This window comes from Phalacrocorax carbo, chromosome 3, assembly GCF_963921805.1.
Source record: "Phalacrocorax carbo chromosome 3, bPhaCar2.1, whole genome shotgun sequence".
Taxonomy (NCBI): domain Eukaryota; kingdom Metazoa; phylum Chordata; class Aves; order Suliformes; family Phalacrocoracidae; genus Phalacrocorax; species Phalacrocorax carbo.
The window spans coordinates 105,141,729-105,165,758 of NC_087515.1; the positions used below are offsets into that span (position 1 = coordinate 105,141,729).

The following is a 24,030-nucleotide window of genomic DNA, read 5'->3' on the forward strand; positions in this document are numbered from 1 at the left end:
TCAATTATGTATCCAGAATAGAAATTATTTCTCTAGAATAGAAATTGTACATCATCTTACTATTTTAGAATAAATGGATAAGAGTTTCAACTTCAAAAGATGTTTTCACCAGTGTAAATATTATAAGTACACCTGGTTTTACCTCAATATGTTAGGGAAAACAGCTTTATTTCAGTAAAATACATTGGTTGCTATCATTTGATCACATTTATTCCACACTGTATATTGCTGGTTTAAAGTAACTTTATAGGACTTCATAAATAACTTTAAAAATCTTCAGCTACTCATGACAGCTTATTTTAATCCTAAATATTTCAATATAATTTAAATAATTGAATAAATATTGTTTTATTTCTTGAAGCTTTGTCTTCCTTTTAGCAATGTGTCTTTCTCTTGCTCTCTCCATTTGTGGGTTCTTCCTATATGTATCTTTATTTTCATGGGAAGCACCTGGGCAGTCTGCTCCTGCAAATCTAAGTTCATGCCTAACCTAGGCAGTGCACATTTCCCTTGTAGCCTTCAAACACACACAAGCCTTTGGGTGAATAATAATATAATTTTGTCATTTGCTTTATTATGTTTTTATGTTAGGCATCAAGAATGTAAGTATGAGTTGGTTGTACAAGCTGAGTGTTTATACTCTATTTCTATGCTACAGTCAAATTGATGATTTACATGGGCTTTTTCCTTTGTTTTGTTGGGTTTTGTGTTTTGTTTTGGTTTGGTTTTGGTTTTGTTTTGTGTTTGTTTTTTTTTTTTTTTAAAGTCAGATACACAAAGTCACTCAAATTAAAAGAAATAACTGGTCAGTGCCTTTGAAAAATTTCATTCTGGTCATAACACAATTGTAAGTATTATCAAAAGCCACTGTGTGGCATTGTTTCTTGTTATTTCAGAAGAGTTGTAGGTGTTAAACTGGTTGCAGTAACCTATGATAAGAAACAGCAGCAAAAATATGCAACAGAACTGTAGAAAAAGACAGAAATTAATCATATAAATTAATCCCCAGACTGTGGTAGAATAAATAACAATTATTTTCACAGCCACCAGCAAGTCCAATCAAAATGTGCTTTGTTCAACTTCCACTATGTACAACAGTAGGAGGAATAAATATTCCTGCTATTTGATTGAATTCCTTTTAATCTTAATGAACAAAGGAAACAACTATCCAAATGCTGTGGTTTAGAAATGTGTCTGTTTAATTCAGTTGCATTTGTGGGCACTGATGTTTCAAGCTTGGTCTTAAAATCTAATTTATTAACTCAGTAGTAGTTTCAATATTTTCTTTAATATACAAGCAAACAAAAAAAGTCTGGAAATAATGAGTGTTTGCTCATACAGCATGCTACTTGAACCTCTCAGTTGAAGTCAGGATTGATTTAGTAAGAACAAAATATATAATGAATATAGACATGTAAGTTTAAGCCACAAATGTCTCTAAGTATGTGTGAATATATCCAAATGTAGCAAACAAAATTAAAATATTTCAGTAAAAACCCTGTTTTATGCAATCAGAATTTTAATAGTGTCATTTAGCCTTATTACCTTGAATTAGGATATATGGCACAATTCAGTATCATTATTTTGGTAAGCTTTTGTTTTACCACTATACCAAGATAATGTAACGTGTGAGAGCTTAAGCTTACTTTTAATTACTCTCTCTTCTTCTGAAGCTTCTCTATCACATGTTTTCAAGTGCTCAAAGTTTTCAGCAGCTGAAATAATGGATTCATTGGTAAAGGGACTAAAGGACAATGCAGAGAAGAAAATGTATTCCTTCAAGCAGCATGTTGTTTGTTGTAGGTCCAGTTAAGATCTTTCATGCAATTTGATCTTTAATGCAGCTCTTCAGTGCAGCAATCTTTTCTGTTTCCCTGTATTAAAGTAGGTGTGAATCATAAATGTGCCATTTTTAATTTAGCAGGTCCTGATCCTATCAGTATGTCTATACAGCTTACCAGCTATTGACACGAATCTGACCACTCTTGCAGTAATTCATTGAGATAAATGCATTTTCTGGGCTGGTGTCTGAAGCACGCAGTTTTGGAAGAGGCAGCTTGAGTTTTGATATACACCATCATCAAAACTGAAAGAACAATTCACTCCAGCTTGATGTTTGTAATATAATAAAGAGCAATATGTTTCAGTTAGCCACAAAGAGGTGGGAGGGAAGGATTAAAAAAAGAGAGCCTGATGACTTTTGGTCAAACTGTCAAGAAATTCTTGTTCAGTTGTTCAGTTTGCAGCTTTCTGAAATGGACACTAATGGGCATTCACATTGTCAGATATGCCAGCAAGGATTTTCTTTCTGCCAGCAATGGTAGTGATGTTTGGTCAGATTCTGAGGTAACTGTAGGCATGTATATAATTATGGAAGTGAGGCATATTTGTCTTATGCCACAGCAGAGCCAAGAAAATGTTTAGCAGGCAGTAAGTGGAAGAAGGTCAGGGAAAGGGTTATCATTCCTGACATTGATGTGTTCTCTCTTGTACTGCACAGCAGAAGCTGAGCTCTGAAGAGCATGCACTGAGCAATCCTTGTCCTTTTTTGATTGCTTGGACTTGACATTTAACATGTTTTCCCTTTATTACTGACTGTTCACATACAATCTAGTGTAATGTATTTCTGAGTCTCTGAATACTTAAGTTATCTAGTTTGTCCCTGGATATTAGAATTTGTTTGCTTTCTCTCAAGCATTCCTTAGATTATCAGACCAGTTCTAACTAAACTAGTTATCTAACTAAACTAGGCTAGTATTATGTAATGATTAGAAAGTGAGGATAATATTTGACTCTGTTTTCAACTTCCTCTTTGCTTTTGGGGAGGTAACATTTCTTCTTAATGTCAGGTGTACCAAATAAAGTAAATTATAAGTGGGTTTTGCATAGTGTTTTGTGATATCCTGATAGGATATCCTATATCATAAGTTGTATCATCAGACCAAAGAAGCAGTATACACAAAGTATTATACAAAATATAAGCAGCTAGCAGAAAGAGAAAGTTTTTACCGGGTTATTAGAATCCATTACAGATAAAATACATAGTGTAATACCATATCTAGCAGTTGCACAGAAAATTACTTTGAAGATTTTCTTTTGATCATAGTCTATTTAAATTCTGTATGCTATTTAACTAATGATAGAAGGAGCTATATGACAAGCACATTAATAGTATTGCTATGCAGTAACTTATAAAACTGTTTCTGTGACTCAGAAAAATCTGCAAAAGTTACTTTATTCATACAGATCTAAGACTGCTGGCTTGTAACTCTCAACACACAGGAATGCTGAGTTCAACCAAAATATAAAATTCTTGAAGACAGGAAGTGAACATCAAATTTATCTTCACAGAATTCAGCAAGTACATTGCTATCTGTAAGCAATTTAGTCACAATGTCTTTTTTAGGTGCTTATTCATTCAATAATGGTGAGTTTGGAGCAGGGCTTTTAACATTTATTATCTATTCAAGGGTAAGGAAATGCAGAAATAAGGCTTGGTTTGCTTAAGTTATGTCTGAACACTGCATTCTCAAATCAGTAAACAATAGCTTATGTACTGTAGTTTGCATTATTTAAATAAGACATTACCCTTCACTTAATGCTGGAGCAAACAGACAGTTTGTGTGGATGCAGATCGCAGCTATTTAGTACCTATATTCAAAGAAATTTCCCAGACGTAGATACATTTATTGTACTGTGGAATACAGAGTGGTTCACCAAAAGAAGGATACTAGAAAACTGCAACAAAAGCAAAACTGTTGAAGTTAATGATGATATCCTCATGCCTATTTGGAACATTGCAGTTCCACATAATGGCCACAAATGAAGTCCCTAGTGACCACATGAAGTCGCCTCATTTGAAAGGTGATGATATTTGTAGAACACCAAAATTTGTAGATTCTGTGGTAGAAGTTAGTGAAAATCTTTAAAGTATGTTTAGATATTTTCCTAAATTATACTTTCCAGTACACAAAGGAACTATTTCAGGGAGATCCTGCAGCTTGCAATAATTAAATAATTCTTTACGTGCTCATTAGAAAATATTTAGTTTAATAACTCTTGCATCACTTGTTATGAAGGCTTCACTTCATACCTTGGTAGCTGTCACTCAGCATTAGAATGGCTTGCATTAGTATGGCAGTGAAATGCAGTAAGACTCAAGGGCACAGGACACAGAAAGAATGTACAGGATTATGGAACATATTTCCAGGATAGAAAAAAAAAAATTACTATTTCAGGTGAAAGTGTAAAAGCTATTTCAAACTTCTATGTCCTTCATTAAGAATAATATATTTACTTCAACTAAATCTTGAGCTGCAAAAAACTGACTGGAAAAGGGTGAAGTGGGAAACACAAAATTCTTATGTGGGTATTCAAGATTTGTAAGGCATATATATTTGAGTGATGAAAAGTAGATACATAAAGGTTTAGGGCATAAAGTTAAAACCCTGTATATCAAAATGTACAAACAGCATTATCGGAAAGAAAATTGTATTCCTGTAGAAAGACTAGGGTCTCAATGAATAATACCAGATATTGTTTCATAATGAACCATCTGGAACAACAGACTCCAAAATATCAGATATCAGAGAAAAGTGAAATATCATGTAATTTCTGTGCTAAACACTCTGTCAAGTTGCACCTACTGTCACCAAAGAGGTTAGATTTCATAAGAAGACAGGGAGAATTGTAGTATTGAGTCAGTTATTTTTTCAAAGAAGGGAACTAAAGGACAAACTATCACATTCAGGAAAGTATTATTTTTGCCTGATTTTTACAGAGTTTTATGCTAATAAATTCTAAAGGTCTGTTCTTACACATTGTTAAAATAATTTCTATTCTGTTCTGGCTTTTACACTTCATATTTTAATAAAATATAACAGTTACAAATTTATATTTCAGTAATAACTAATTAATGACTGACTTCACAATTACGATTATACGTTTTAAATTGATTTTTGATTTCAAAGGAAGTTTTTAATTTTACAAAGGGAATGAGATTCTGCTGTCCAATCATAAACTGATGAACTAATTTTGCTGGTCCTTCTGTTAGCAAAGAAAATCTTAAAAGCACAGAATTATTGAATCAAATCAGCAGCTTCTCAAGTGTCTTATTAATTTGGAATATTTTATTTTATATTTAATTTTCAGTTGTATTGACTAAAAAACTCCTTAGATAAACACACAAGGAAAAAAAAAAGAGTGATATGCAGTTGGCAAAAAGCAGAAGCTAGTGCTTCAGGTGGCCAAATTTAGGTGAACGTATTTGTGAAATTACTAAACATGGAGAGTCTTTGTAAAATTAATCTGTTTTCTAATATCCGGCTTAAAAATAGTAAGAACAGACTGTTCTGTCACACCTTTGCAAAGATTTAGTTTTGGGTTAAGAGTACTAAATTTCAGATGTCTGAACTTCTTTATAGTCAGTGGAATTGTCTAAACATAAGGAATACCCTTGGCCTTTAGCTGCTGTTCCAAAAGGCTCTGCCACCTAGCCTCAGTAGTTCCGCTCACCTATTGTTGAAAAGAGAGACTATACTTAAAGTGTATTCCCTCCTTCTCTCTCCATTTCCTTCACAAAGATAAGAAAGAAAAAAAAAAGTCTGTTTAAAATACTACGATTACCATACCGGTTGAAGATAATAAAATGGCATAATATGTAATAGCAACATGACATAGTAATTGCTACAGTCACAGTATATAATCTTTGTGTTTCAGTCATACTTCTTGTATTCTGCAGGGCTGTTCTGAAAAATTCTGTGTTTTAAACAAAATTTCAGTTTAATATTGAAATAAAATTTATTTAATGTTCTCTTAAAAATCCCAGTGCTACGGAAAGAATTCATTAGAGCAGAGAACATCAATGAAGAACTGTTTTCCACTTATCTATGTTTTTTCAATCTTTGTGTTTACTTTCCTCAGCTGTAGGCCTTGCTGCCTGTCCAGAACCAGTAATTCCTAGCAATGGGATCAAATCAGGAGATAGATATATGGTGAATGATGTTTTGTCATTTCAGTGTGAGCCAGGATATACATTACAGGTATTTCTTTCTTTCTTTTTTCTTCGAATTATACACTGTGGAATAATTGCAAAAAAAAAAAAAAAAAAAAAGGCAATAGACCCACCAAAAAACTATTTTAATGAAGAGTCTGTAGTGTATCCATAAAGGTGGTTTAAGTGGAGCCTATGTGAGTACTCCCACATTATAAAGCTATGAATGTGTATCATTGTCTGGCCCTCAGTAAAACTGGGCTGGAAGATCTTGTCTTAGATTAACATACCATTGAGCAGTAAAAACCATGAAGGTGGACAAGGAAATAGCATAGTTAGAATGTTTTCTCTAGAAAATTATTTTAGTACTATGCTTATTGAAACTGTACAGTGGTTTTCCATTTTTGGAAGTGGTTCCTGTAGGTGAAATTTTAACCACAGTGGTGGAAATACATCATGGGATTTCATGTTCTGCTCTGAAATTGTTCAATTTAGTTTCTAAAGCAAATTTTATTCATGCTAAATCTACTCTTAACAATCTTGCTAGGAAAGAAATACTACAATTTAGTTCACAGACTGGGGATGTTCACTGTTCACACACTGGTTTAGTTTCCCATTGTAGAAACGTTATTTAGCTGCTGTTTATAAATATGACAGCACTATGTAAAACTAAGACTGAAAGCTTTTTTCTTCCCTCATTATTTCCTCTAATTCATTTACATGTAATCCACCACTGGTGTGACACATTGAAAACATATGAGTTTACAATCTTTTGGGTGGTAATAAGTCCCACTCAAGACAATGTAAAAGCATACCACTCTATCAGAGAAAGCAAAGCATTACAACTTCTGCTCCAGAGAAGGACAGTCATGGCTCCCTAGATGATGTTTGCCAATTCAGCGCTCCATCATCATACATAGGCTTATTTTTTGGTGTCAGTATTCCTTATCTTTTTCCTAAAATTTGTAAAGGATTCAAAATGACTATCTTATCTCTAGGCTAGATGTGGGAACACCTGCACTTGAAAAGTCTCTCCAGGTGATCAACAATATGCTTACCTTTTCAGTCACGTATTACAGATACAGGGTCAAGGTTTTTAACCTAATCTATGCTCTTTACATTTATAGCGTGACTTGAAACAACCTGTATCAGAAGCATCCCATATCCATAGCAAAAAAGATTCTGTCATACTTGTATCCTAGAAAAGATTCAAGAATTGTGCACAATAAAGCCTACTGTACCCATCCTGAGCACTCGCTGCTCATTTAATGGTTCAAGGATTACTTACAAGCCAGCTGATGGTTCATATATAAACTACTTAAGTTTTTCCCTTTCCAGGCAAGGGGAATTTAATATTATTTTAAAAATACCTATGGGCTTAAAACCTTTAACTTTTGGACTTTATTCTCCCTATTTCATCTTTCCCTTAACAGTATCCTTTGTAGGTAGCACTAATGTCAGTAAGAAAATGAGAGACATACAAGACTTGCTATCATGTTTTTATTATATGGTCCCTTCAGAAGGACTGGCTGTCATTAAAGCTTGAGTCCCAAATAGATTCTGACTTCCATTTAAAGACTGCTAACGAACCATTAACCTTTTTCTATTTCAAAGTAGTATATGATAAAATGCCATACCCTACTGATATATTGATATATATACTGATATACTGATATATTGCTATAGCCAAGGCAAAGGTATGGGAATTGAAATTTGATCTTCAGTGCCATTAGTTTGTTAGAATGTTGTGCTGGCATGGTTTTGGCCTAGGTGAATTATCACAGCTCAGTAATTAGCACAAGCCAGAGACTCTTCCTGATAGGCAGTTTGTATCATGACACTTTGCTCTGGAGGTAAATTTGGAAGTAAAACGTAAAGGAGGTAGATGCAAAAGACTGTGCATTTGACCTCAAGGCTAGAAAACAAGCCCAAGCACTTCCACTAGTACAGATGTAGTTTATATGTTCTTATATTTGTAGAAAAGCTCTGTGGAGTTATTTATATATTTTTATTCAGTTCCGCCCTATGATGAAAGGATCAGGATCTGATCAGGGTGCTGGCAGAGCTGCCATATAAGTGCTGTTCATCTAATTGCCAATAGGTGCTTAGCGCCTTATTGCTGAGCCATACCACTGCTTCTGAGCCATTAAGATTGAAATATACAGAGGTGAGCATCTGGGTGTTGGGTAAGCCTACAGCAGTGTTCCAACAGAAAAAAAGTGAAAAACTTACCCTATGCTAACTGTTTCCTCTGGAGACGAAATAGCATCTAATCCAATTTATTCCATCTAAAAGTCAGCCATCTAATCTCAATCAGCTCTCACTGTGATTCTAGAGATAAACAGTCACACACCTCCAAGGGCTGATTCACACTAAGGTTTTGTGTTAGGACAGGTACCTTACTCTGAAGAACGTATGGTCTTTCTTCACTGATTAGGATATCAAAAGGTTAACACAGGTATCTATCTGTAAACTGCTTAGGTTTGGTGGGGTGACTGCTACTTGTATTGCCCATCATATTGCACTGTCTTCTCTCCCTACTTTTTCAACTATGAAATGTCTGAATTTTGCATATGAAAAAAGGGGATGATTCTATTTTTATGACATTGATTAGAAATAGATAAACCCTCAAGATACAGCATCATTGAATTTTCTGTCCATACTTAAAACAACGTTGCTCAAATACTGAGGTGGAGTGATAACAGTAGAATATGAATACTTCAGATGAAGCTGGAATGAGTACAGGAAACCTTTTGAAGATACACATTGTTAACCCTGAACTGATGCTTTGAATCTATTTTTACTTAGAAAAAGAACACCAGAGATGTGACTTCATAAATACAGTATTAGCATAAAACAATCATGTATTTGTGATGAAGAGATCTGCACATAAGAAACTGATCTGTATTAATGCTAAACTTTAATGCACTATGTATATGACTATCACAAAACCACACATCTTTTGTCTATGCAGGTCTTTTCTGTAGTCCTTGAATATGACTAACTGCACTTTTGTTTCTATACTTACAGGGATTCTATGATTAAATACCTGCTTAAAATTGCATAGCATGTGCTTCCTTAACTGTACTTCTTACCTCTATTTCCATACATATATAAATTTAATCCTAACTGTAGAATCTGACTTTTATAAAAAATACTTTCCTTATCTTGTCTAAAGTGTAAAAGACAAGACCTCCAGTATCCAAATTCAATAGAAGAGAGTATGAATTTTTGAAAATATTAATGAGGATTTCTACACTGTGTGGACTCTGTTGTAAGAAAGTGTATACACATGTATGTATAGTATGTTGCTCAGACAAGACAAGTAAAAATGGCTTTAGATTAAAAAGGAATAATAATTAAAATAAGGTTCTATGAGGCACAGTATATTCGCTGTTCAGCAAGTATAGATCAGCATAACTGAAGATCTGGGGTTTTACTTTTGTAGTTTTGGGTTTTTTTTCTTCAGTCTAGCTGTGAATTTACCCTCAGTCTTTAGAGAACATATTCACAGCTAGCAATAACAATCAGGTGTGGATTAGTTTATAATTGAGACTTACCAGAAAAGTCATAGAGCTCAAACTACTACCTGGAGATGCATAAGAAAGGTAATTGCTAGCTGTAGGATTAAGTGTCTCCCCCCAGGAGGGGACTTTAAAAGACTGAAATCAGAGTGTGCTCTTGTTGGGAAGAGGCTTGAAGCCAGAGGAATCATTTCATTGTATTTTTCAAAAGATCTTTTATAGGCCATTTTACTTTTTTTTCCTGAATGTGGTAGTTAAATTATGGCTTCCCTCCGACTCACATCAGAGACATGCAATCATACAAGACTAAGAGAGAATAAAATAAAAGAGGGAATATTGCATTAAGTAAATTATTCAAAACCTCATTCATTTTACAAGTAACTAAGACGACACAGTAAGTGCATGTACATTTTTCCTTTAAAATAAAAGGTTGCTTTCTTAAAAAAAAGTATGTTATTGAATTATCAATTTGTAGTATTTTTATAAGTAAAACACTAATTTAGATTTTAATTAATTAATTTTAATGAAAGCTGATTTTTTTTCTCTCCAAGCCATTTTTTGGAAATGCTTCTCTCTGTCTTTCAGAAGCTGATTGTCTAGATATACTTAACTAAATTATTAATTAAAGTAGTTTTATTCCATACAATTCTATATGAACTTTATTAAAGATAGTGTGTGTAGTTTCTTTTTTGTAAACATATTAAATGATGCAGAAGTAATTTCATCAAATGGATTTTCCTTTACTGTATCTTACTTATTCTACCTTTTTTTATTTTTATGTGAATTTGATTGCTATGGACAAATAATATTTAAATAAGTTTTCATATAATATTGATAAAATGTGCTACCTTGCTAAATATTAGACTCTTAATACACTTAATAAAAATAAACAATAGATGTTGAGTGACTTGTCCAAGTCTGTATATCCAAATGGTTAAAGCAGGAACTACACCTTGCTCTCAGTCCCATGTCTCAGTCTTTGTATCAGACTCTCTCACTCCTGCCAGTTTTTTCAGCTTTCACATTCCAACAGCAGAACTCATAACCTGAGATCCTCAGAGAACAGAATTGGCAAAAAAAGGGTTTTGTCTGCACTACTGTTACGTTTTCAGCTTGAACTGTTACCAGTGCAAGAAAAGTTGGGAGCATTTTGCAGTTGGTCCTAGGCAGCCACTCTGAAGTATGTGGGAATAGGCTTTGCAGGTCACTTCCAGCTAGCACATGATTCTGCTTGGCTCTTGTGATGTTTCTTAAAAATAGGCAGAGTAAATTAAACATGACAGCTAAATAAAGAGGCACTTGTACTTTTATAGCTGTCTGCCAAGATGTTGCATGTATGCAGTGGGTCATGTTGTGAGGCTGTGTGAGAGTTCAAGGCCTGCTGGTAATTGTGGGTGACTGTCTTGGCATGGTCCACGTACATACCGTCTGTAGCAAGCAGATGTGGAACAAATCCCTTTCTGGGTGTGTACTACTCAGAGCAATGGTTGATTCACTCCAGATTGCAGCCTGTAAATGAACTAGTACGCTTACACTGTGGGTGAGAACCCTGGTACTCAAAGAGGGAATGAACCAATTTGACCATATGAATGCATGTAGTCAGCTGCTTCTGTCTTGTAACCAGCCTTATATTTAGTCAAAAATGCGAAGAGGTTTTCAAATTAACAAAGGAAGGGTGTTTTAGAACATTTATCCAGTAAACAGAAAAACAAGAATGTAAAACCTAAAGTATTTGAAAATAGAGTTTAACAAATTCATAAAAGTAATTATAATGCAGCTGGTTGATAGAAGAAAAGACACAGATAAGATGATCCGTCTGTAGCTCTGCCTTCCTGGAAAATCCTATAATAAATATCCATAATCTAATATTTTGCCCTTTCCAAACAGGGACGTTCTCATATCTCTTGTATGCCAGGAACAGTTCGACGCTGGAACTATCCATCTCCTCTCTGCATTGGTATGGATATTTACTTTATTTCAGTGTGTTTTGAACATCAGTCAGAAGAAACTCCTGGCTTTGTCATGCCTATTGTTCCTTCACTTAATTCTGTTTCAGTCAAAACTTTTTTGAGTTTTCCATTTGTGTCTATGAAATATGGAAAATTTACAATTTTTTTCTTTAAATATATTGTATATGCTATTTTAAAAAATATTATGAGAGTGGGCAAATGAGGAAACCCAGATGTTTAGCTTGTCATGAATACTCTTCTTTGAATCAGGCTGAATCTTATCCAGAAGGGAGAGGAAGTTAACACATTCCTTTTGCAGCATGCTCAGCTTGGAGAACCTTCTCAAGAACAAGGTCTTTCAGGGAGCAGAGGAGACTTCTCAAAGAAGTGGGCAGTCTATCTGCAGCACAAAGCAGCTCTGAAGCCAAGCCTTCAAGGGCGGTAGATTGAAAAAGAGTTTTACGGATCCAGAAAATGCTGGCTCCTTTAATCTGAGAAAATTCTTAAACAAATCTGGCTTAAAAAACAAAGCTAAAAAGTATTTCCCTTTTAAGCACACTAAAACCTTACCCAACAGATCTGAGTTTTCTCTGTGCAGATAATAACCTTGTTCTGCTGTATTGTTTCTTGATTAAACAAAGTTTAAGAGAGTCAAGATTCTGGCATCTTTTGGCTTGCATATTTCAAGAAAAAGCAGGAGTGCAGGGGGGAGCAGCACAGCTCCATCATAACATTCTGTCACTTCAGCTTTGAAATACATTGTTCAGTGAATGCTTTTAACTACATTCAGTCAGCAAAAGCTATTCCTTTTAGCTTCATATCTAAGAGGAATTTAAAAGATTGGGGTGATATTGAGCAATATTAATGTGAAATGGTTTTAAAGATCCCTTGTCCAGTTGGGCCTATATATTATTTTGAGTTGTCAACTTCGACAGAAGCAGTGACTTCTGATTAATACGAAAGCAGTGTAGTTCCTTCATATCAATTTTAGAAATGGAAAATTTATTCTATTCAGAAAGGTGTATTTTGGGGTTTGGGTGGGCTTTTGTGCTAATCTTATGTTTCAACTTTTATAGTAAATCTAGTTCCTATCTGCAAGCAGTGTGCTCACTGATTTCTTTTTTTTCCTTTTAGTTCATGAAATTTTGCTGTCCTGGAAGCTAAAATACCATCAAGAAAATAAACAAACCTTTAAAATATGACAACCCCCCCAACTCCAACCCTTAAAATGTTGATCTTTCTAGAAAAGCAACCCAAAATCTGTTCTTTTCACTAAATAATGCATTTAACAATGCAGGGAGGTAGAGATATTTAAAAAATTTGAGACTGATTTCTCAGATTTGAGTGGACTTTTTCCTATTTTGATTCAATTTCTTGTGTCATCTAACCAGTAGATTATTTCTTTTTTTTCAGTACAATTATCACAACACACAGTATCATAATCTGTTCCCAGATAATATATCACTGTAACACATAGCATGAGGACTCATAGGCTTTAAAGTAGTGATTCCTCAAAAAATAAATATAAATTACAAGATTTTAATTTGATTTCTTGAAGTTACTCTTCCTTCATATTATTTTCCTAGCAAAGGTGTAAACTTAGCTACTTCTTTACAAGTTGCTTCATATTTATAGTTTAGCTTTATGTCATCTTAAATGATGCAAATGGCTTTTCAATCTCTAAACAAATGAATTTGCTGAAGAATAGCACACGTATAGCAAGCAAAGAATAATTCTGTTATGCAGCTAGCCTATACCCTTCTGAATTAAAGAAATAACTGTGGTGGGGTTTTTATTGTTTGTTTTAAACTCAAGTGGGGGTTTACGTATATATATTATCTGCAGCTGCACCATGGATCAGTGTCATGGAATCAGAGAATCACAGAATGGTAGGGGTTGGAAGGGCCCTCTAGAAATCATCTCGTCCAACCCCCCTGCTTGAGCAGGGACACACAGAGCAGGGGGCAGAGGACCATGTCCAGGCGGGTTTTCAATGTCTCCAGGGAAGGATACTTCACAACCTCCCTGGGCAGCCTGTTCCACTGCTCTGGCACCCTCACTGGAAAGAAATTTTTCCTCACATTGAGGTGGAACTTCCTGTGTTCCAACTTGTGCTCATTGACCCTTGGCCTGTCATTGGGTACCACTGAAAAGGGTCTAGTCCCATCATCCTGACACCCACCCTTTACATATTTATAGGTATTGATGAAATACCCCCTCATTCTTCTCCAGGCTGAGCAAACCCAGGTCTTTCAGCCTTTCCTCATAAGGGAGATACTCCAGTCCCATGATCATCTTGGTAGCTCTCCGCTGGAGTTGCTTGAGCAGTTACCTCTCCTTCTTAAACTGGGGGACCAAGAACTGGACACAGTACTCCAAATGCAGTCTCACCAGGGTGGAGTAGAGGGGGAGGATAACCTCCTTCGACGTGCTGGCCACACTCCTTTTAGTGCATCCCAGGATACTATTGGCCTCCTTCACCACAAGGGCACATTGTTGGCTCATGGTCAGCTTGCTGTCTAGCAGCACTCCCAGGTCCTTCTCAACAGAGCTGCTTTCCAGTAGTTCAGCCCCCAGCCTGTACTGGTGCATGGGGTTGTTCCTCCTCAGGTGCAGGACCTTGCACTTGCTCATGTTGAACTTCATCATACTCCCCTTTGCCCAGCTCTCCAGCCTGTTCAGGTCTCACTGGATGGCAGCACAGCCTTCTGGTGCATCAGCCACTCCTCCCAGCTTGGTATCATCAGCGAACTTGCTGAGGGGGCACCCTACCCCTTCATCCAGGTCATTGATGAATATGTTGAACAGAACTGGACCCAGCACAGACTCCTGGGGAACAGCACTAGTGACAGGCCTCCATCCAGACTCTGCCCCATTGATCACGACCCTCTGAGGTCTGTTGCTCAGCCAGTTCTCTATCCACTTCGCTGTCCACCCATCTAATCCACACTTCCTTAGCTTGCCTGTGAGGATGTTATGGGAAGCACTGTCATAATTCTGTTTAATTCCAAATTTTTTCCTCTGATTATGAAGCCTATCTCATCATAGCAGCAGATATTTTTAACCATAACTGGCAATCTGAAACAATGGGTTACCCAGTTTATATGTGCAACTACACAGTCCACATTTTCAGTAAAATCACACTGAACATTAAAGCATTTTGCTCTAACTCAAATTCTGTGGTTTTTTTTTTTTTTCTTTCATGGGAAATGTTATGATTGTGATAAATTTCACTTATTGTGGGTCACGGGGATAAAACGGAAAATCCATTTTTTAATTAATTATATGCCAAATATTAAGAAATAACAATATTAAAAGATATAGTGACTTTCTTTTCATTTTTAATAGCTAAATGTGGTGGAACACTGACAAACATGGGCGGTGTGATCCTGAGCCCAGGTTTTCCTGGAAATTACCCTAGTAACTTAGACTGTACATGGAAAATTTTATTGCCTATTGGATATGGTAAGTAAACTTACACTTGTAAATAGCAGAATTAAAAAAATATAAGAATATTCTAATGTTCAGTACAAAATAGATTTTATCCAGTGAATATATTTTGAACCCCTTACATAATTATGAGCTATCTTTTGATTTGAAAATGTTTGGCAGTTTAAAAATATATCTTTGTCAAAGCAGCTTGTTATTGGTAAAACTCAGACTGTCTCAGAAACTGGTTTCAGAGCAAATGAAATCTGCTGAATGAAGATATATCAGATGAAATAATGTAAATTATAAATTAATTAGTGGTCTTCTGTTTAAGGTCTTTTCATTGTCCCCCAACAGACTTTTTAATAGTGTTTCTTATGTTCTATGAAAATGGACAAACCCTCATTTTCAGCACTATGAATTTGTTAAAAAATATTCTAAAACTATATTCCAAATGCCAGGCAAGAGTTACTAACTTAGAAACTTCCTAGGTTCGCATTAAATCTATTGTCACATGGAAAATATCTTCACAAATAGATAATAATTAGATAAAGAAGGTAATAATGGATAAGGGATTTATAAGTGCATGTATAAAACACAATCTTCTATCATTATCAGAAGTAAAAGAGGAATAAGTTTTCTTGCTGTGAAACATTATGTGCCATACTGCGAATTTAGTGCCAGTAGAATGTACTAAAATATAGTAGAATGTATTATACTAAGTTAGTTTGTAGAAATACTGTGCTACTCTCTGCAATAGTGCCCTTTATCATAGTTATGGATAGCCTTAGTAGCCTTAGATATCCTTATAACCTTAGGATGACCATAGACAGGACATCTTGGCTAATTTTGGCATTCTAAAGCTACATTTGCGTGAAAAAAAAATATAAGCAACTGTTCTGGAACAATGGCATCCTAATTAGGCCATTACGATACTGCCTTTTAAAAACAGTCCATCATATTTCTCAGAGTTGCACTTTTTCTTTAAGCTTTTCCATGAAGACAATGCTTTGTGGATTAATTATCCAAGAGTGTCTTGTATCTTACTATTATCCCTCTCACTTCTCAGAAAGTCTCCGGTAGTGGTAATCCTATACATAGAAAAGATTATGATTTTGTTTGGCAAGGGATTTAACAGGTACAAGGTGTTCATACCATTGATCTATCATTACTTTCAAAAATACTGGAAGAGGTCATTTTTTACCATAAAGTTGCTACAGGGATATTTTTCCCAAAGTCTCTGTCAGATAATCCATAGATAATGTCCTTATACCAGGTTTAAACATTGTGACGGATGTGATGTTTCACAGGGAACTTCTACTGCAAAATCTTGGATACTACTTTAGTTCCAGGTATAAATTTGCCTACCTAGGAGCTGTTTGTCTACATTCACTCTACTGTATCAAAACAAATACATGAAAGCCATGAAAACATAGAAAACATTTCCAAAACTGAATAATGTTCCAGGATTTTTTTTGGAAGGTTTTCAGTGTGGTACTGATTAAGTTAGAATTTAGCACTGTGCACAAAAACTGACTCAGAGGACACTCATGAACATGTAATGATTGATTCAAATTCCACTGAAATAATTAACCTCACAGTGACCTCATCTCTCAGTAAGTATTCCTTTATTCCCATCCATTTATTCAAACTTTGTAACTGAATGAAGCCCATATTATTGACTTAGTGAAAGCACACAAGTGTGTTTAAACAAAGTCCAACCATAAAATTGCAGGAGCTAAATGTGTCCCCAAGTACAGTGCTTTCTTCATTAACGAAAATATACTGATTGTGTAAAAGAAGACCATGCTAAAATCCAAACATTTTAAACAATTGGACAATATGTCTTTTCAAGTGAGTTGCAGTGATTTTGGAATTATTTCAGGTAGCTGTTATTTAACATTTGTAAAAATGTTTAGCTTACCTTGGAGTTCTTATTTAGAGCCTATTCAAGTGAGAGAGGAAATAATGTTGAGAATCCAGCCGGAAGTAATATAATTGTAGTTTGACTGGGTAATTATTTATTTTCTGTAGCTATCAGTTTTAGTGTCTATATTTTTATATAAGAAATTATTTAAAATTTTAAAATTGGCTCTTCCCATGAGATTATGCTTATACTTCTGACTGCTCAGCATTTTGGGAATCGTATCTCTCATTTTCATTTTGTGAGAAAGGCCTAGTTCAGCCATCTGACTTCCAGAGAGGGTCTGTGGTAAATGATCCTGAGTAAGTACCTGTCACCAGTCTGGAGTTCAGTGCATCTTATAGTGCTGCATACAGAGTAGAATGGCTCTAAAGACACACTGGCCCAAGCTGGAGGGAAGAGGGGGCATGCATAGGTGACTTGGGTCAGGGAAAATAAGGTAGAGTCGCTAGTCAAAACTAGGTAGGTAACTTCTGCCTCTGAAAGGTCACTCTGTTAGTAACCTTCTTGGGTGCTGAGCTGATCCTGAGCCTCTGTGAGAGGCCTGGCCCAGCTACAGTAATGCTCTTTTGGCAGAGTCCTGACCATGCGTGATACAGCAGTATTTGTGACATGCCCCTCCCTTGAATGTTTCCATTGGCTGGTTTAGGAACCTGACAAGTATCTAGTTGATGACTTTGTTTCATTGCTCCCTTCATGTATGGTTATGATATTTATTGGGAACCAAAAAATTATAAGCTCCAACTCTTGCAATACTTAGTGGCTATTTCCTTAATTTAAGCATCCCACTTTGAACAGTGACTAAAATATAAATATTGTGCCTGTAACAATTATTATGACATCTTTTTTTTTAATTATTTCTATGCTATAGCATTTAGCAACATGTTATAAAAAGTTTGGTTTTAATTTTTCTTCCTTTCTCAATGATGCAGGTGCACACATTCAGTTTCTGAATTTCTCTACTGAAGCAAATCATGATTTCCTTGAAATCCAGAATGGACCTTACCACACCAGCTCTATGATAGGCCAGTTTAGTGGAGTGGAACTCCCATCACCCTTGCTAAGTACTACTCATGAAACACTCGTCCATTTTTACAGTGATCACTCAGAAAACAGGCAAGGATTTAAGTTGACATACCAAGGTAAGTAGGAACTAGCACAAAGAACTTTATGGATAAAGAGGAAAATATTTTTTTAAAATATTTAAAAATATGCTAGGCATATACTATATAGCATTTTTAAATCTGTGGATTGTTTAACCTGTAGGGTCAACTGAAATTGTGTTGAGTTGGAATCTTTATTTTACTGATGTAAAAACCTGAGGCCAAGGTCATGTCATTTGCCAAAGGTCATGTAGCTGATACTCCTTTCCATCCCCTTAAGGTGTACCGTTACTGGACAATACTGCTAATAGTCACTGTCTTGTTTTTCAATTTATATAATCTTGTTATATTTAATGTAATGAATATTTCAAAATATGGTATAAATTATTTTAAATATTCAGGTGAATATTTTTATAATTCTTATATTTTGCAGTCTAGACTTAGAGTGAAAATTAACAGGAAATGAAAAGAGACCAGATAACACCCATTCTGTTTCTGTATTTTCAAATACATATAATCAGTATGAAGTGAACTTTTCATGGTCTTCTACTGTTGGCTTTTTTCTTCATCGTCATTGTTTGTTTTTTCCCTATTAATGACAATAAAATGTCATTAATTCATGCATATTTCTAAAATGTTAAAATAGTCTTACTGAAAACTGTTGAGTCCCATTTCAGGATCTGAACAGTTTAACAAAATGGAACAGCTGGTTGAATTCCCATCTAACTACAGTGAGGGATATTCATGACACCTTATTCTAGGCTCTTAATTTAGATAACTTGGTTAGATTTTCATATGTATGTTTATAAGCTTATATACTTGTATAAGCAAGTATGTGTTGTGGGTTAATCCCAGTAGGCAGTTAAACACCAGACAGCTGCTCACTCACTTCCCTTCCACCCCCAGTGGGGTGGGCAGAAAACGAAAGGCATAGTAACAGCAAGAAAATCTGGGGGCTGAGATAAAAAACATCATTACTTAATAAGTGAAGGATAAGGGGAAGAAGAGAGAAAGGAAACAAAACAAAACAAGTGATGCAAAGGAAATCACTCACTGCCTCCCACCGGCAGACCAATGCCCAGGCAGTTCCCAAGGGAAAGAAGGCTAACATCCCTAAAAACCCTCTCTCCCCTTTTATTACTGGGCATGATTTTATATGGTTTGGACTATATCTTTGGTTACATCAGGTCATCTGCTTGGTTGTGTCCCATCCCAATCTGTTGTACACTCCCAATCTATTCACTGACAGGGCAGAGTAAGAAATAGAGATAGCCTTGATGCTGTGCAAGTACTGTGCTGCAGAAGCCAGAACATTAGTGTGTTATCAGTATTGTTTTGTTCACAAATTTAAAATACATATATACACATATATACAGTTATAGTCAAATTGTATCTATGGAGTCAATGGACAGAGAGGAAGAATCTTCCAGCGGATGATTCTGAGCACCTGAATTAGGCTAATGCTCATAAGGCATGCCCACAAAAGGTCACATCTCTCTATTGCCTGTGGAATTTTGTTCTGTCACATAGTCTTAGAAGTAGGGAAAAAGCTCAAAACATCATTCCCACATAGCATGATTTTTATTCTGAGCAGTCAAAAGCAATTGTGACTGGGGAGATGACTCTTTTTAGGATTTTCGGGAAAGACAGAAAAGTGGCAAATTTCAGAAATGCTAAATAAGTAAAACACAATGCCATGTGGTATGTTTTCTGTATATTCTCCACTATTCTTTGTTCCGGTTCTAATTAGTGTGTTTTTCCTTACTGTAACAAGCCCTTCCTTAATTGTGTCTTGAGTGGTATTGAATCTTTATAGGCTTAACTGCATGTGATTAACTCCTGACTAACAGCATTTTCTGTCATGAAATTAATAGTTAAATCTTACATTGTTTGTAGACTGTATAATATGTTCTTCGAGAGGCAATGTTCCAGCATGCTCAGCAAGGTTTTGTGTTCCCTTTAAAAGAAAGCATACATTCATATTTTAACAAGCTATAAAAGCTTTAGCAGGGGGACAAGGAGACAGGTTCAGTTTGTTTTTTTAATCATCATTACTTAGGTTCTTGTGTATCTATCTCATGTATCTGGATCAAAAGGTATTTAATATACGTAATATTCTATGGTTTTAACAAGGAGAGTGATGTTTGTTGATGTGTAAGGAAATGATGGTCCAGATCAAAGTAAAAGATGGTATAGATTTGGAAAAAATAATATCATATATAGCTTGATTGGGTTTATATATAGTTTGATTGGTTCATGACATAATGCAATTGATATAGATCTCTTTCAAACTCCTCCAATCATTGGTCAGTGCTTGGATCTGTTTTTACCTATAGCCCAGTACCTAAACCCAGTGACACAATTGGTACTGCATGACCACTGTGACATCAGACACAACACAAATTACCTGTAGTTGTCAATTAAATTCTTCCTTTAAAGTAGCAAGTGGTTATCCAGATCCAGTCACAATGTTTTAATAAAACTGATGAGAGAGATCTAGATCTCTATCTATCTATATGGACAATGTGCACTTGCAGCCCAGAAGGCCAACCATATCCTGGGTTGCATCAAAAGTGTGGCCAGCAGGTTGAGGGAGGTGATTCTGCCCCTCTACTCCGCTCTGGTGAGACCCCACCTGGAGTGGTGCGTCCAGCTCCGGCCCTCTCAGCACAAGGAAGTCACAGACTTTTTAGAGCGTGTCCAGAGGAGGGCCACAAAAATGATCAGAGGGATGGAACACCTCTCCTCTGAGGAAAGGCTGAGATAGTTGGGCTTGTCAAGCCTGCAGAAGAGAAAGCTCTGGAGAGAACCTTATAGCAGCTTTCCAGTACTTAAAGGGAGGGGGGTGGTGTAATAAGAAAGATGGGGACAGACTTCTTAGCAGGGCCTCTTGTGACAGGAAAAAGGTAATAGTTTGAAACTAAAAAAGGGTAGATTCAGTACTAAGACAAGAGTTCTAGATTTTAGAAGAGCAAACTTCAGCTTGCTCAGAGCTGAGTTGGGAGGGATTCTCTGGGATGCTTCCATGGAAGATAAAGGAGCTAGTGAGTGCTGGGAGTTCTTCAAGAACTCTCTCTTGGAAGCACAAAACCAGTTTATCCCCTAAAAAGGAAAGAGAAGTAAGCGGAGGAAGAGGTCCCCTTGGCTCAACCATGACGTCCTGGGTCTACTCAAATCCAAAAGGGAAACATACCAGAGATGGAGAAGTGGAGGATTATCCGTCGAGAGCTACAATGGCATTGCCATGGCATGCAGAGATGCAGTTAGAAAAGCAAAAGCCCAGCTTGAATAGAAACTGGACATAGATGTCAAAAAAAAAACAAAACCAAGAAAGGCTTCTTCAGGTATGTTAACCAGAAGCAGAAACAGAAGGAAAACATAGGCCCACTGTTAAATGGAAAAGGAGAGTCAATCACCAATGATGCTGAAAAGGCAGAGGTCATCAACACCTTCTTCACCTCTGTCTTTACCAGCACTATAGGGTCCCAGGCTTTGGGAACGAAATTGCTGGTTGATCCAAATACCAACCCACCATCAGTGAAGGAAGAGTTAGTTCATGAATTACTACAGGAGCTTGAACCCTACAAATCAATGGGCCCTGACGCCATCCACCCAAGGGTGTTGAGAGACCTGGCTAACATCAATGCAAGGCCATTCTCCATAATCTTTGAGAAGTCGTGGAGAATGGAGGATGTCCCAGAGGACTGGAGGAAGGCAAATATTACCCCTATCTACAAGAAAGGCTTGAGGGACGATCTGGGTAACTCTAGGCCCATCAGCCTTACCTCAATCCCTGGGAAAGTTATGGAGCGAATCCTCCTGGGGGCCATCACAAGCCAAATGAAGCACGTGATTGGGAAAAGCCAACATGGCTTCACTAAAGGGAGATTGTGCGTGACAGACCTGGTGGCTTGACATGGGGCGGGCAGTGGACATCATCTACCTGGACTTCTCCAAGGCCTTTGATACAGTTCCCCCCAGCCTCCTCCTGGAGAAATTAATGCGTTATGGCCTAGACAAGTGGTCCGTGCAGTGGGTGGGGAACTGGCTGACAGGCCGCACCCAAAGGGTGGTGGTAAATAGTTCTTTTTCCAAGTGGCAACCTGTCACAAGCGGGGTCCCCCAGGGATCAATATTGGGCCCAATGTTATTCAACATCTTTATCAGTGATCTGGATAATGGGATCAAGTGTAGCCTGATAAAGTTTGTAGATGACACCAAGTTGAGTGGGGAAGTAGACACTCCAGAAGGGAGAGCTGCTATGCAGGGAGATCTGGATAGGCTGGAGGAGTGGGCTGGCAAGAACCTTATGAAGTTCAACAAGGAGAAGTGTAAGGTCATGCACCTGGGAAAACATAATTTAGGAGTGCAGCACAGACTGGGATCCACCCTTCTGGAGAGCAGCTCTGTGGAAAGGGACCTGGGGGTGCTGGTGGACAGGAAGCTCAACATGAGCGAACAGTGTGCTGCTGCAGCCAAGAAGGCCAACAGGATGCTGGGTTGCATGAAAAAGGGCATTGCCAGCAGAGATAAGGAAGTCATTATCCCACTCTGCTCAGCGCTTGTCAGGCCACACCTGGGGTACTGTGTACAGTTCTGGTCCCCACTATACAAAAAGGATGTGGACGGGCTGGAAGGGGTCCAGAGAAGGGCCACCAAGATGATCAAAGGACTGGGAAGCCTGCCATATGAGGATAGGCTGGGAGAACTGGGTTTGTTCAGCCTTGAGAAAAGGAGGCTCAGAGGGGATCTCATCACCATGTCCCAGTACTTAAAGGGTAGCCACAAAGAAGATGGAGACTCCCTTTTTACGTGGAGTCCCATGGAGAGGACAAGGAGGAATGGACACAAATTGCTCTTGGGGAGATTCCGATTGGACATGAGAGGGAAATTTTTCACAGTGAGGACAGTCAACCATTGGAATAATCTCCCCAGGGAAGTGGTTGACTCAGCCACGTTGGGCACCTTCAGGAGTCATCTGGACAGGGTGCTGGGCCATCTTGTCTAGACTGTGCTCATCTTAGAAAGGTTGGACTAGATGATCCCTGAGGTCCCTTCAAACCTGTGATTCTGTGATATACATAAGGAAGACATTTTTTACAGTGAGGTTGGTGAAACACTGGCACAGGTTGCCCAGAGAGGTGGAAGATGCCCCATCCCTGGAAACAATGAAGTTGAGGTTGGACGGGGCTCTGAGCAACCTGATCTAGTTGAAGATGTCCCTGCTTATTGAAGGGGTGTTGGACTAGATGACCTCTAAAGGTTCCTTCCAACCCTAAGTATTCTATGATTCTGATACTACGGTTTTCTATATTGAGCCTGTCTCAGGCAAATTTATTTACCTTTAATTTATTCACCTTTAATTTATTCCATATATTTAAGCAATATCTGCTTAACACTGGAGACAAAAACACTCTGTAAGCTGTGCTACAGTTTAGAACTACAACTGACAGAAAATATATTGCTATAATTTGTCTATCTTTTTATTTTTTTCATTTAGCCAATATTGTTTGTTTCCCATTAGAACAATTTAGTATGCTCAGCAATAGGAGACTGAGTCTGGAGAATCATTCATGTGGTATTCAAGTGTAGCTAAGAAGACTACATGTACGTTCAGAAGTTAAGCTGATTGCCATAACCCGTGGTCTAGAAATCAGACGAAATCTTGGGCCTATTGAAGCTAACTGTTGTGACAATTATTTCAGTCAAACCACAACTTCACTTTTTATCTTTTTGCCTGTTACAGACACCATTCCTTTATTCATCCATGGTAAACTGCTGAAAGAATCTTTAATAATCTATTTCCATTGTGGGGTCGCCATTAAGATGGTAGCTTTCATAATTCAGAAATCCATTATATTATTGTATGACGTTTATTCCGTATCTTGAAAAGGTTGATAAATTATGCTCATAATTCCTCTTTTCTTCTATTCTTGCTTTCCCCACTGTGTCCAGCAGGATTATTTCTTTCTGGTCAGAAGTAAAAGATGATGAAGAGGACACCCTACAAAAGAAACTGATATTTTTTGGTTCACTTTAACCCTCTCCTGTTAAAATCACTTGCTTTTTAGTTAAGTTACTTTCTTTCTGCTTCTCCGAATTGCAACTT

The 24,030-nt window shown here is 36.9% G+C and overlaps 1 protein-coding gene across 1 annotated transcript in view; it reads left to right on the plus strand.

Annotated features, from left to right (window-relative positions):
• The window catches only part of CSMD1 (CUB and Sushi multiple domains 1), a 1,235,979-nt gene that overhangs the window by 1,060,163 nt on the left and 151,786 nt on the right, over positions 1-24,030 (plus strand). The window contains exons 38-41 of the mRNA XM_064447944.1: positions 5,923-6,041; positions 11,404-11,473; positions 14,814-14,930; positions 17,751-17,960. Of these exons, the coding sequence (XP_064304014.1) occupies positions 5,923-6,041; positions 11,404-11,473; positions 14,814-14,930; positions 17,751-17,960 (516 nt within the window). The remainder of the gene's footprint in view (positions 1-5,922; positions 6,042-11,403; positions 11,474-14,813; positions 14,931-17,750; positions 17,961-24,030) is intronic.